This window comes from Brachyhypopomus gauderio, chromosome 8 (assembly GCF_052324685.1).
Source record: "Brachyhypopomus gauderio isolate BG-103 chromosome 8, BGAUD_0.2, whole genome shotgun sequence".
In the NCBI taxonomy this organism is placed as follows: Eukaryota; Metazoa; Chordata; class Actinopteri; order Gymnotiformes; family Hypopomidae; genus Brachyhypopomus; species Brachyhypopomus gauderio.
In genome coordinates, this window is record NC_135218.1 from 15,959,343 (window position 1) to 15,974,356 (window position 15,014).

Sequence of the window (15,014 nt, forward strand, 5' to 3'; positions counted from 1 at the left end):
TTCAGCTCCTGGATTGTTTTAAGGCTACACGATAGGAGCTCAATATGTAAGAAATCTACGAGTGGCACTGCAAATAAAAACAACAGCTCACATGTAAAGCATTTTTATATATGCAAATTTCAAACATCTAAAACATGCATCAAAGACGTGCACTTAAAGCGTGTGTGCAGGCATGAGTCGGATGGGTGTAGCGGGTACCTGGTGCAAACGGCCACCTTTTCCGGGTCGTGGATGTAGGGGCAGGCGTCAGCCCGGTTACACTTGCCGAAGCGGTTGTAGTACATGCAGTAGTGACGTGCCTGCTGCTTCCTCTGCCGGGCGTGGCGGATGATGGCCAGACTTCTCTGCACCGCCCGACTGCAAGAAGACACACAGGTGGTCAGACGGGACAGGTGGGAGGGCCAGACGAGACGGGTGGGGGCAGACGGGACAGGGGGCTTTAAAAACAACACAGCCTTCAGCTGGCATAGCACCTGCAGGGTTACTTGGATAGGCAGCGTGGGAAAGGTCGCTGTGTTCAGGGCTGGGTTGGGATCTGTGCTCCTGTGAGCACGAGAAGATGAGCAGGGCTTCGCTAGTCTGGGCACGTGGAGCACGGAGGAGCTTAAGGTAGAGCTACAGTGTATAACCGAGCCCTCTGGCCAGTCAATTAAGCTACCAGTCAAAGAAAAGCTACTGGGTTTGAGGGAGTCTTCACTTCACAAACTCACCTGGCCACATGTCGCATGCTAGACGTCCTGACCACGCTGCTTGGAGAGGACTCGTCTTGTGGACTGAACCACTTCGCTGTGTTTTGAGGAGGCCAGGGGTGAGGGGGGCGTTGGAGTGGAGAGAGAATGTAATCTATTATAATCTATTATTATGCAGCATTTTCCATTCAGTAGACGCTCCGCCCAAAGACACAGAGGTTTATTTAGAACTCCAGGAGCAGAAACCTCATGTGCCTCCAGTCCATGGAGCACAACAGTACAAGACATCACACTGCAGGTTTACAAGCTCAGGTGCATCAGTGCGGAACCAAACAATGAAGGCAACTTGAGAGAGACGGAGGAGGAGGATGAGGAGGAGGATGATGATGAGGAGGAGGAGGCATGAGGAGGATGAGGAGGATGAGGAGGCATGAGCATGATGTACTCGACGTACAGCAGCCATGAGTGAGGGACAGACGTATGAGGAGAGAGGAGAAGAGGGGAACGCAAGAACCACATCTGACCATGTGGGGGACAAGAGACTGCATGCGTTTCAGTGAGCCTGGGTGTGACCTTTCGTTCTGTCTGGGTGTGTGTGTGTGGGGGGGGGGGGGGGGGGGTGGAATTGTCAGGAAGCCATCACAAGACATCTTTAATTCTGGTAGCAGTTCAAGCTTGGGCTATATGGTTTAATCTCGAGCTCCCAGTAAATCTCCCTCTCTGGTGCTGTCATGCACGCACCGAGACTGGTGACAGATGACATTTTAATTATTTCAGAAGGTGTCCCACTCATTCTCTCCCTGTTTCCTCCCTGTCTGACTAGGCATAAGCAAGAGAGTAGTGAACACAAACAAAAACTACAGATAATAGCCCTAAAACATGATTCTCTCTCCCTCTCTCACACTTTTTTTTTCTTACAAAAACGTGTGAACATAAAGACACAAATTCCTTTACCTGATCTGTAGGATGGTGTGCTGGTAGCTTGCGTGCGGGAAAGTTTATTGGCTGAAACTCTGTAGAGGGCTCCGCCTATCCACCTCATGTCACGCCCTCTCCACGGTCTATCTGGGGGCGTGCGCACACGACTCTGCAAGAGCATTCTGCAAGAAACATTTAAAACAGGAGACGTGAGCACAGAGACAATACTGGACAGAAGACAGCAGACGGGGACAGGGCAGACACATTTCTCTCATACCCTCATCATTGCATAAACGAATAAATAAAAAGTACCTCAAAATAATTTGCCTGACCCCTCACCTCATTCTCCCTCCTTCTCTTTCTTCCTCTCTCTCTCCCCCTCCCTCCCTCTCCTTCTCTTGCAGTCTCTCTCCCTCCCTCTCTTTCTCCATCTCTCCCTCCCTCCCTCTCTCCACCATGTCCCTGGCTCCCGTGTCACACCACTCTGGTAAATTGCTCCTCTAATGGAAAGGACGGCGGGGTGGAAATGGAGAGAATTGAAAAGAGGAGGAAATCATTGAGATAATTGTCGGGGCAGGAGGCCAGAGCGAGGAGATTGGCCTCCCAACACTCACAGACATGCACACTTTCACTGCCCCTCCCCCGATCCCTCCTCCCCCAGTGCCCGCCCGCGCTCAAACAGACACATTCGTCCCAGAAGACCCTGTTCAAAATATCAATACTGCTATAACTCAAAATTAACATCTTCACCATACACATTTATTCATGTGGTGATGACCCTATATTACAGGTGTAATGATACAAATATTTTGAAGGTTCAATACAATTTTCTTTTCAGAGATTGAACATCAATTGGATTTTCGATATTTTGTGTGTTTAGAAATGTATTGATTCAACAGAGCTCTAATTAAATGCTGCACAGAACACAAAAGACAGTAAATGAGTGGAATCATGTAGCACAGAAGATTCCCAGATGAGAGACATCAGAAATAAAACTCTTACACCATCAGTGATGCGGATTCAAACTCTCTTACACCATCAGTGATGCGGATTTAAACTCTCTTACACCATCAGTGATGCGGATTTAAACTCTCTTACACCATCAGTGATGTGGCTTTAAACTCTCTTACACCATCAGTGATGCGGATTTAGACTCTCTTACACCATCAGTGATGTGGTTTTAAACTCTTACACCATTAGTGATGCTGATTTAAACTCTTACACCATCAGTGATGTGGCTTTAAACTCTCTTACACTATTTTGATATTATACAGAAAGAGGCAGAGAAAGAGAGAGAGAGGGAGAGAGAGAGAGTTTAAGTAATACAGTACTCAGCTCCTGCAGTAATGGGTAAGATCTGTACATGTACACTGTACACTGCAGTTACTTACCTGAATTGGTCTTTTATTTATATACATGTACATTCGTCTGTGTGACTCAGATACATCACTTTAATCTCCTCACATTAATCAGTAGCTTTTCTTCACAGTTAATGCATTATTACAAGTATGAAGACTAGTTTATTGTTTCCTTTATAAAGGCTGAGAAAATGAGGCTTTTTTATTGACTTTAAAGATCTTTTTGATAGCGTTGGTACATCCCAAAAGTTACCTCCTGCCTCTCAGCTGTGACTCCGCCCCCCTTCGCCTGCTGCTCAATCAGTGTGTTTGGATGGGTGTGTGTGTAGGCCAGCCAGATGAGAGGGTGTGTGTGTGTGTGTGGGCCAGTCAGATGAGAGGTTGTGTGTGTGTGTGAGCCAGCCAGATGAGAAAGTGTGTGTGTGTGTGTGTGTGTAGGCCAGCCAGATGAGAGGGTGTGTGTGTGTGTGTGTGTGTGTGTGTTTGTGTGTGTGGAAAAAAGAATGTGAGAGAGAAGGCGGGAGAGTGGGAAAGAAAGCTAGAGAGAGCTGGTATCTACTCTATATTAGGAGACATGAACTCTGCTACAAGCATTTGGTACCCAACAAAACCCCCAACAGCAAATTACATCCAACATCAATCTGGACTCAATACAGCAGCCTTTACTACACAATCTATCGCCATGGCCACAGCCCAATCTGCACAAGCAGGAGTGCACACACACACGCACGCACGCACAATACACTGAAATAAAAAGAAGTGCAAAAAACCAGGATTCATACATCTTAAATACACATATACATGTGTCCAAACATAGTCAGATACAATCAACGGGCCATGCTAATCTTTTTGGAAAGTGTTTCCACACCCAATATGGCTCATAAGTTAGAGTGGCTCACACTATAGATAAGTGACTGTAGCCATGGGAGCCATAATGAGGGATAATGGGAGAACAGTTGCTGCCCCCAAAGAGGCTTTTGCAGGACACCCTTGAGCCAAAGAGCCATAATGGAGACTAATGTAGCCATGACATGGGTGTGGAACATGGACAGCAGTTAACCTTTCACAGGAACGAGTGCCTGTGTGTGAGGAAGAAGTCAGTGTGTGTGTGTGTGTGTGTGTGTGTGTGTGTGTGTTGGGTGAAAGATATACGAGAGAGTGAGACGGCGAGCGAGTGGATGGAGGGAGAGTGCTAAAGGAGAGGAAAATATGAAAAAGGAAACCACAAACAAGCAATGTGCCCAGTAATCGTCCTGTCATTGTATGGCAGCCTAACACCATGACGCGCTCCTCTACACAAACAAGGTGTTGACGCCGTCTGTTATCAAAACAGAGCGGAGCTTTATTTTTCCTTCTATAGATCCTCAAACTGCAGGATTTGTCTTCTGGTAATAGTGGTGATAATGCGAAGACAGTCAGGGCAGTTACTTTAGTGAAGTGTATTTAAAACCCAGTGGAGAGATGATGTGCTGGAGAGGCTGTGGAGATGGTCTTGTGTCCTGGCCTGTAGTCCCACCCGGCCCAGACAGTCAGCCTACTCTGCTGTGCCACCGGGCCATAGCACTCTGCCCCAGACATCCCTGCTGCTTGCTCACACACAACCCAGAACCAAAGTCAAGAACGTGTGTGTGTGTGTGCGTGTGTGTGTGTGCGTGTGTGTGGCCAGACCCCACTAGCGTCCCAGGTCTGAGGACACATCACGTGAGTTGCATAAATCATCTGAACGGGACAGGGAGATCATTTTAATGGGACAGACAGTAATGTAATGGCAGTGCTGAAGCTGGATGTGATTTAGTGTGGAGTAGATCTGACCCCGGCCTGGTGAGGAGCCTGTGGAGAGGTTCTACTGCGTTCTTTATGAGAGTCTGGTGAGGAGCCTGTGGAGAGGTTCTACTGCGTTCTTTATGAGAGTCTGGTCAGGAGCCTGTGGAAAGGTTCTACTGCGTTCTTTATGAGAGCCTGGTGAAGAACCTGTGGAGATGTTCTACTGCGTTCTTTATGAGAGTCTGGTCAGGAGCCTGTGGAGAGCTTCTACTGCGTTCTTTATGAGAGCCTGGTGAAGAACCTGTGGAGATGTTCTACTGCGTTCTTTATGAGAGTCTGGTCAGGAGCCTGTGGAGATGTTCTACTGCGTTCTTTATGAGAGTCTGGTGAGGAGCCTGTGGAGAGGTTCTACTGCGTTCTTTATGAGAGCCTGGTGAGGAGCCTGTGGAGATGTTCTACTGCGTTCTTTATGAGAGCCTGGTGAGGAACCTGTGGAGAGGTTCTACTGCGTTCTTTATGAGAGCCTGGTGAGGAACCTGTGGAGAGGTTCTACTGCGTTCTTTATGAGAGTCTGGTGAAGAACCTGTGGAGAGGTTCTACTGCGTTCTTTATGAGAGCCTGGTGAAGAACCTGTGGAGATGTTCTACTGCGTTCTTTATGAGAGCCTGGTGAGGAGCCTGTGGAGAGGTTCTACTGCGTTCTTTATGAGAGCCTGGCGAGGAACCTGTGGAGAGGTTCTACTGCATTCTTTATGAGGTTCTACTGTGTTCTTTATGCCACTTAGCCTGGTGTGGAGGCTGTGGAGAGGTATACAACATTAACTCTGATAACTGACTCGATGCCATGGTTATCTTGAACATACAACCATGATGATGCCCATGTATTAGGTCTAGTAGTAAATTGTCTCTTGGCGCAAAAACCTATCAGCACATTTGTTCTTTTAAATCAGTGTCAAAATAAAAGCTATTATAGCAAACTATCACTCCCAGTAGAGGTGAGTCTCTATTTCTACTGCTACCTGGCAAATCTAGGGGGTATAATAAACAAACAATCAGCAAGATTGAATGGTTTACACCTGTTTCCTCCATAAAAGGCATCCATCTTATTTTTCTCTCTTTTTCAGCCAGTTCCTTTTCAAAATTGCTGCTGGACAAATCAGGAGCAAGTGTTTCAGACGGGCAACATTTCAAAACATTCCTGTCCACTCCTGCATTTTGCAAGGCTTGCGCCACGCGATGGCACACGTGCCGGAGCAGAACCGAGCCGGCCGGGGCGGCCCACGCGAGGGTGCGTGCCGCGCGCCTTTCGACCGCATGGGGAGCTCAGATGAAGGTGGAGGGCGAATCAGCACTCCGGCAGGGTGATTAACGACGTGACTTTTGTTTTGGTGACGGCGAAGCATTCGCGAGCCGCATGGGCATTCTCAGTAATGCTTGTCTGACCTATTTGTTTGCAGAGAAAGCATTAGTAAGCTCATCCCGAGGAAAGGGAAAAACAGTTACCCTTGAAATGAGCTAGCGAGCGCCATTTAGCTCATTCCTGGGGTTTTCAATTGCTCCTCGCTTTAAGCAAACTACGTAATGCACCATCAATGGACTGAAGGCGATTAACAGAGCAGCGTATTGCTAAGAAGCAGGTGGGACGCATCTGAGACGAAGAACACAACCAGAGGGCAACGCCGTGCCCAAACTGATGATGACGAGAAGAAAGAGAAGATGGTGAAGACGTGCACCAGCCGAGTTCTCCGGCTCCGGCAAATGAGTATTGCGCACATACTACAAATGTTGTGCAGACATTTCCATAACAGCACCCTCTCTCCATCTGCCGGCACACACTCTCAAACCAACTTCCCAAAAGCACACTCTCCCCCTACCCTCAATGTCTCCTCTCCTCCTCCTCCTCCTCCTCTTCCTCAGGATGGGCGGATGAGAAGGACGGGGAGGTGATGAAGAGGAGAAGAGAGGGGAGCGATGTGGGGGTTTATTACCCACTCTCTCCCACATCCTGTACTGATCAATACTGGAGCACTAACCCTGATGAGGGCCACGCCAGCCACTCCACCCACACCCTGCACATATATGCGCGTGTGTGTGTGTGTGTGTGTGTGTGCATGCATGTGTGTGTGTGTATACGTATGTGCATGAGCATGCACAGTTGTAAAAGAAACTGCTGGGATAAGTGAGTACATCATGATGTTGGTAACTCTCTGAATGCAGCTTCAGGCTGAACACGCTGGACGCTTGTGTGAGAACGTGTAAGAGATCCACGTGATCCAGCAGGTGCTGGACGTAATGAAGGAGTTAATCCTCTGTGCTCACAAGAGATTTGAAAACGCTGCCTTTTGGTCCAAGAAGTGAAGCTATGAAATACGGCCAAGGAGGAGAATGAGTTACAAATCCACTAATGCAAAGAGAGTCAGATATGGATCGTCGAAGGCAGACATGAGCAGCACAATAGGAGGGAGGGAGAGAATGGGAAGCAACTCTGAGGGGAGGGGCTCTGTGTGTGTGTGTGTGTGTGTGTGTGTGTGTGTGTGTGTGTGTGTGTGTGTCTGCATGCATGAGCGTGTGTGCACACTTGCGTAATTTATGCCTGCGCGTTCATGCTTTACGGCTTTCTTAATTCAACTCCTGCTACTATTAATGTAGTTAATGTTGAGATTATATCTATTTTCTGGTGGTGGTTGGGGATTTACGAGGGCCATTCCTCCCCCACGCGGGCGGCCCAAACACTCCATCACCCGGCCCGGCTCTGCCCTCGCTGCTGACTGCACACACCCACCTCCCCCATCTCCCACATCACACGCCGGGTCACCGCACTGGGGCCAGGGACCACAGCAAGGCTGCGGCCCCGTGCGTGTGTGTGTGTGTGTGTGTGAGATGTGGGCGCGGGTAATGGAGGATGCACGGAAATTGCTGGAGTACAAGGAGGAAAAGTACCTGTCTGAGTCAATTACTATTTAAACCACAAGAGGATTTGGGATACAGAAATTAGGGACCACACTGTTGTATCATTGCGAGTGCACACAGCAAATCTTCACTCCTGAACGATCACCTACGGGGTTGAATTAAGGCCTCGTTTAGACCTCATTTGCATATAGCCGTTGTAAGGGACCACTGGCTAACGGAGCAGTGCATCCAGACTTGTGTGCGCCTGTGTTCTTAAACGGCCGACTCGCTAACCAGAGTGGGGCTCTACGCTCGAGAGACGCCCCGCTCCTCTGTTCTCTCTCACACACTGATTTCCCTCTCTTGTAATATTTCACACGGCGTCACAGAGGTTGAAATTGAAAATCCCCTGATGAATCAATATTTATTGCATGCAGCTAAATGAATAGTGATAAGTCACCGCCGCTCAATGCTTGATCCAGAGACAAGCGCACTGTCTCACAAAATCTGAATTAAACAAATGAGACGCGCACAGACACACACACACACAGTTTTACAGCCAACATATTTGATTTGAACTGAAATGTCTACTGAATCTCAATAGACCTGTTAAATATTCAGTACAAATAGAAACACACTAATAGAAGTGTAAACATGCATACACCCACCACCTCCACCCACCCTAATCCCAGTTCTGGGACAGACCCGTAAAAAAACCTTAATCACCGTCTTAGAAACCAGCTGCCAACCATAAAGCCAAACTGTCAAGATCTGATGAATGAGGAGGACACGTCTCCTATTGTGTATCAGAACTTGTTACAGAGTTTGGCCCTAAGAGTTTATATAAGGCGGCTCATCATTTCATGGAAATATTGTGGGCAGAGATTATATATTCGGGATTTAAGGAGAAATACAAATTTAAAAGTAACAACTTTACTGTTATTTTCAAGTCGTATTCTTTTGTGTCACGGCTCATAAGCTGCGTTTAAAAAGACGGGTTTGTCACAGTTAAACTCGTACAGGTCATTTCCTGTCACATACTGTTGTGCACGCAGCAAACACGGCCATCGCGCTGACATCCAGAAACCCCGTGTGTCCACCGCGTGGGGTTAAACACTGGCAGTTCCCCACATCATGATTGACAGAGTGCTTTCTCTACTTTCAGTTGGATACATCAATTTGTAAAAAACTTTACTAAATAAATCTGTGAACACTTAAATGAATGGACTGAAAACCAGGAGGACACACGCGTACCACATGCAAGAGGCTTAGGGCAGAACCGGCGGCTCGCCGGACTGAACCAGCAAGCTGGGCTGAAGCCCCGTCAGCTGCTGCAGGTGAAGTTACGCACATCATTTTCATGATGTTCTCCAACACCTGGTCCCCTCCTCCAGGACTTGTAAAGGTTTTCCACTGAAAGACACTAGGGGTGTGTGCATTGTCTCTGGTAATAAGGCCATATTTGTGAAATGCCACAATATCCATGGTCCATTTGAAGTGAATGAAAAGTGGATAAAACCCACACACACATGACACAGTTAATTGGACCCTGCACAGTTGTACTACGCTGCTGGATGAGGGAGGAGATTCCCGCCAGCAGCTGGAGTGGCAGGGCAGAAACACGGACCTTCAGCAGAACCACACATCCACTCAGGTATGGAAGAGAGAGACGGGAGAGACCGCTACGGGAGAGAGAGAAGAGAAACTGCCACGGAAGAGAGAGACCGCCACGGAAGAGAGAGAAGAGAAACTGCCACGGAAGAGAGAGAAGAGAAACTGCCATGGAAGGGAGAGACCGCCACGGAAAAGAGAGATGAGAAACTGCCACGGAAGAGAGAGACCGCCACGGAAAAGAGAGATGAGAAACTGCCACGGAAGAGAGAGAAGAGAAACTGCCATGGAAGGGAGAGACCGCCACGGAAGAGAGAGAAGAGAAACTGCCACGGAAGAGAGAGACTGCCACGGAAAAGAGAGATGAGAAACTGCCACGGAAGAGAGAGACCGCCACGGAAAAGCTAGACTGCCACATAGGCTAAGCAGCTCATTGAACACGGCAGCGCTCTTAACATGTTAACGCATGACACTCAGACACTGTCTTCCACATGGGTGAGCCCCACGGGTGTGTGTGCGTGTGTGTGTGTGTTGGGGGGGGGGGGCCTTGGGTCGTGCACTGGCAGGATTTACTACGTCCATCATCTTTTCTCTATAGATAACACCGGGCATAAAATATTTACACCCCTATGGATGAGTGATTCATTTGCGCTATTAAGCAAATGTAATTTTTCCGCAGTCACCAGTCAGGGTAGGGTTTGCTCTCTGTGTACAGGTACACTGGCTAGCACACTGGCAAATGACAACAGCAGTCATTAGTAGAATTAGAATGGTTACATTTCAGAGTGCTGCCATCATCAGGGTTTGCTTTTGAAGTGTGACTCGTGGTTAGTGGGTTGTTTGTTGACTGTTAGCTAGCTAGTATAAACAAACAATAAAACTAATGTGAATGTTACCCAAGAGAGACCAGGACTCGGGTCTTGAAGTAGGCGTACATTTGGGAAAACCCTGCTAATGGTACTGAGGAGTCTAGTTAGTGTGACTATGACAACAGCCTAGAGGTTGTGAGCGTGGCAGTCAGTATATCAGAGACTCCCATTCTTAGTAATCCTATTAATCAGGTTCAAGCATCCTCAGTACATATACTTCTGACATTTTTGCATGTCCACATCTGCAAAAACTCCACAACGTTTCACCACATATTTAGCCAAACTGGGAAATATGACATCTCGTGATCCTTGGAAGTCTACATGGTAATATCATGCCATCTGGAACAGTAAGCAGACAAGACATGTTTACTGGGACTTTAAAAGATCTCCAAAGGATTAAGGGTCTCAAAGAGATCACAACCAAAACAAAAATTGTTTAACAAAGACATACAGGGCACTGCTAACAAAACAGCAGTGCCCCATTTCTGTATACCCCCAACCCCTGCCCTCACATCTACCCCTCCTCCCCTTAATTACCCTACCCCTTCCACAGATTACAGGAACTCATAAAATCATCTCTAGCACACAGCAGCCATTTAAAGCCATCATTTAAAAGAAGCATTTCAGCACCTTCCCATGTATTCCCATGTGGACATGGACTATATTATGGTAACATGTTTATGGTCTGAGTAATAGATTACAGTGATGAGCGGCACCTTCCCAACGTGATAACATTACTGGTGATGAGGTGTTTATATCTGGTAGGGTTATTAAGGCCAGCCGGTTAGTTAGTGTTTTATTACGGTGCTTCTGAGGGACTGTTAAAAACGCAGTGTGTCAACAGAGAGGTTTTAATCAGGCCTTTAATTGGTTGTAGAGCACTAGTTTGGGAGTTAGTTAGAGTGGACACGCACACACAGGTGGTCTAATGATTGTAACATCTCTAAACCCACAACCAAGTTGTGGAAAGAAAGTGTAAACTGTAGTGTTAAACCCATTAAATATGAAATTACAAATAAATAAATACACATAGTACTAGTGTACTACCTGGCTGACTGGATTCTCTTGAGTCTGTAGGACAGGGCAGGACTGTGGAGCTGGTGTGTGTGTGTGTGTGTGTCCTACCTGGCTGACTGGATTCTCTTGAGTCTGTAGGACAGGGCAGGACTGTGGAGCTGGTGTGGTGCTCTTCGTGTGTCGATCTTGTAGCGTGTTTTGAAGACCCTCAGATGTGCTGGACTCCGGCCCGACGGAGCAAAAGAGCCTGTAGAAAAGAGGAGGACACTTCACTCTCACTGGACACCACCAGTCAAGGTCACCGGTCACCCCCCCCCCCCCCCCCCCCCGCTGCCTTTTCCCCCAAGTTGGTACGGCAAAAACGTTCCAGGCTATTCAGCTGTAATGGGCACCAGTATGTCAGTCAGTGCTTCTCACACAGTCAGAAACTCTCCCAGTCCCCACGTCTGCCCGCACACACGTCCCAGCTGACAAACCTGCCCTGGCAGACGCACTCCTTAATAAGCTGCACATGTAAAAATGAAGGAATAACAAAGGCTGAATTTTTATCAGCCTAATAAATCATATCCACCCTGTCTCCACCCCTCCTGCTCCACCCCTCTCTTCTCCTTAGGTCTCATTCGTTATATCATCTCACAAATCCATCAGCGCAGAGACGGAGGGAGAGAGCGGAGGGAGAGAATACGTGGGGCTTTTATTTATTTCTTTCCTTCTTCATTTATCCATCATGCTGCTTTATGAGTGGCTGGGCGGGGGTGACACGCGCACACGCGGGCGGAGGAAGAAGATGGACTCCGCGCGTCGGCTTTCGCTCGCTGCCTCTTCACGCCAGCGCTAAAAACCCCGCAAGATTTATTCCCAACAGACACCATTTAGCATCGCAGACAAGCCAGCAGGAGAACGGAATTACTTACAGAACTTAAGAAATCCTGAAGAGGTTTTTCAATAACACGCGAGAGAAGCCTTAAGTGATATTCAGGCAATAGCCGGCCCATAAGCGAGGCTCGCCATCTCGGATTTGAGCGAGTCCGTTTGGGCACGGCCGTGAAATAACCGCCATCTTTTATTACTAGGAAATATTTTGGAGAAACAAAAAAAAAAAAATCACTTTTTCTCTTCTGCTCTCGTGCACACACACATACGTGCACGCGCACTCCTAGACTGACGTGCGGAAGCACACGCAGGAGGTCGTGAGGAGGTGGAGAGCGAACGAACGTCTGACCAATTATTAAATGATGTGAGGTCCTGGGGAGTTACGATAACAGCTACTTCACCTGCTGAACCGCTGACCACCGACTACAGCCCAAGTGGTTCAAGTGGCTGAAATTGGTTCAGGATCAAGAGGTTGAACTCCTGTAAAGTAACTAATCTACAAAACAAAAAGATTCAGTCTCTAGTCGACTAATAACGGCTTGTTTCTGCACATGACATCGTGGATCATTTTCGCTTCACTCGGCCACAGTGACTTACCCAGCCGTGTTGAAGGACAGAGGGAAGAAAGAAAGATCACCACCGCTGTACCCAGACGAGTTGTTAAAAGATGTCTTATGAGGGAGAGTTTCTTACTGCGTATGAATCCATTAATGCATTAAAACTGCTAAGTGAAGGGGGAGGATGTCTGAACTTGCATTAGCGCCATGCCAGTTCCTTCCCCCAGTGCCCAACACTGCAGCCAGGGCCTCCGTCTGTTTGGAGACCGACATGATTCAGAGCAGGACTGACGAAACATCACAGGCCACGGAAACATTCAAACACTAAGAGCGATCTGAGATTTCTTCCTGCCAGAAACTGGATTGAGTTCCACTGTACTGCACACGTCATGTCATTGTCAAGATGGAGTTCATTTCTCCTCATCTTTAATTCTATCTACATGCCAACACATGAGCTTCCAATAGGAACACAACAGGAAGTAACAGTAATTTCTGGCTCAAGAGAAGTATTGTGTGTCCTCATCTCTTCTTGTGGTCCTGAAACTGAACACACACACACACACACACACACACACAAACACACACACACACACACACACTTTCTCCCACCTTCCACACACGGTGCTCCTCTCAATTTACCACTAGAACACACTTTGGGATCAGTGAGAGAATTCATCTTCTACAAACATTTATCAATGATCAAATCTCAACAGTGTGTGTGTGGGGCACGTTGGCAACCTTATGAGTGTTTATTTGTGGAACAGAGTATGTGATTTATTGTTCCAAGCTGGGCAGTGTACAACTGGACTTGTGAGCAAGCCAAAGGCAAATACGTATGTGTGTGTGTGTGTGTGTGTGTGTACACTGTATACATGTAGGTGTGAGATCGCAGGATTGAACCCTCCCCGCACACACCCTACGCACCAATCTGTACCAATCTGCTATTTGGGCATCCTTGTGGAGAACAGATTTGGCTGGTCAAAGGGTCCAAGCTTTGCCCGGCCAACCCCGTTCTGATCTCCTCCCTGCCCTGTACCCCCACTGCTGCACAGCCTACGGCGTTAAGCACTGGGGGGGTGGGCAACAAAACTAAGGCAGTGGTCCCTGTCACTGGCCCTTTTATTTATGTGTGCGCTCGCTAGTGTGCGCGCGCACGTGTGTGTGTGTGTGTGTGTGTCAGTCAGAGATCTGTCACTGGCCTATTAAGGGGAAGATTGAGACCCCACTTGGTGCAGACTCACTCAACCAACACAACCCGCTGGGCTTTACAATCAGGCCTCGGGGCTCATCCATCGCCCGCTGACACCCAAGCCTACGCCGCCGCCGAAACACACCGACGATTATTTACTCAGCGCCCTCCGGCTGCAGCCAGCGGGCCGCGTGCGCCGCGCGTTAGCCATCTCTCTCCGTCACACGCGCACGTTCATTTTTCTGACAGGTTCCCATGTTATTTTTCTGGCTGATCTCATGCTGTAAAGTCCCTGTGGTACTGCTGCAGAGGAAGACCAAGACGGTTCTGGAAGTGGGGAAAAAAAGTCTATGCATATTTATACAAACAAATATAGAAGTTTTTTTTTTTACACACACACACACACACACACACACACACACACACACACACCTCCACACCATTCTCAACAACTGTGGCACTTGCGTGGTGGCCGTGTGGCAGTGGGGGTTGTGGTGGACGAGCTCGGCGGAGCTGCTGAAGTTCTTACACGTGTTCGTGTTGCTGCTGTGTTGATGGTGGTCTGCCACCCACGAATATCAAGGCAACTGCCGCCCTGTGGCTAGAAACGAACGTAGAGCTGGAAGACGATGCAAATAGTAGCGGGAAACTAAGCCGACACCTACAAGGCAATTCTGTGCTTCTAATGGTGTGTGTGTGGTGTGTGTGTGGTACGCCACCCAAGTGATGTCCTTTAAGCAGCGGTGCTGTGGTCAGACACTGATCGGTCATGAACTGGATAGAGGGGAGCGGACAAACCGCATGGAAGCAGACAGGCTGTAGTCTGTAATTGTGCACGTATCAAATGCATTTATGAGACAGGCGTATTTAATAAAGTGCCCAGTGAGGGTAGGTGCAGGGTGTTTAGAGAGAGAGAGAGAGGAACGAACACGCATGCGCACATGCATACACACACACACACACACACACACACACACACACGTTTCAATGATACTGAACCAGCGCCAGGTCCCTCTGCCCAGTCAACAGGGATAAACTCATTTAAGCACACAGTGCTGTTTCACTCCTTCCAGAACGTTGCTTCCCCTCCATGTCTGCGGTGACGGTGCGGCGGTGACACCCTGCAGGAGGGCCATCCGCTCAGGGATTATCAAGGCATGTTATCTCCCATCCTCTCATCCCCTCTCCAAATTTGACAACTAATTCCAGCTAACTGCACTCTCATTCTTTACCCTGGCATCTCTGTCACATCATTAATCTTGTTATTGACAGCGAGCCCCC

At 48.1% G+C, this 15,014-nt stretch overlaps 1 protein-coding gene across 2 annotated transcripts in view; it reads right to left on the reverse strand.

Annotated features, from left to right (window-relative positions):
* The window catches only part of zc3h3 (zinc finger CCCH-type containing 3), a 56,968-nt gene that overhangs the window by 12,496 nt on the left and 29,458 nt on the right, over positions 1–15,014 (reverse strand). For both annotated transcript variants that reach the window (XM_077014900.1, XM_077014899.1), the window contains exons 4-7: positions 11,223–11,361; positions 1,644–1,789; positions 711–786; positions 199–357 (exon numbers count right to left, since the gene is read on the reverse strand). In XM_077014900.1, coding sequence (XP_076871015.1) covers positions 199–357; positions 711–786; positions 1,644–1,789; positions 11,223–11,361 — 520 coding nt within the window. The remainder of the gene's footprint in view (positions 1–198; positions 358–710; positions 787–1,643; positions 1,790–11,222; positions 11,362–15,014) is intronic.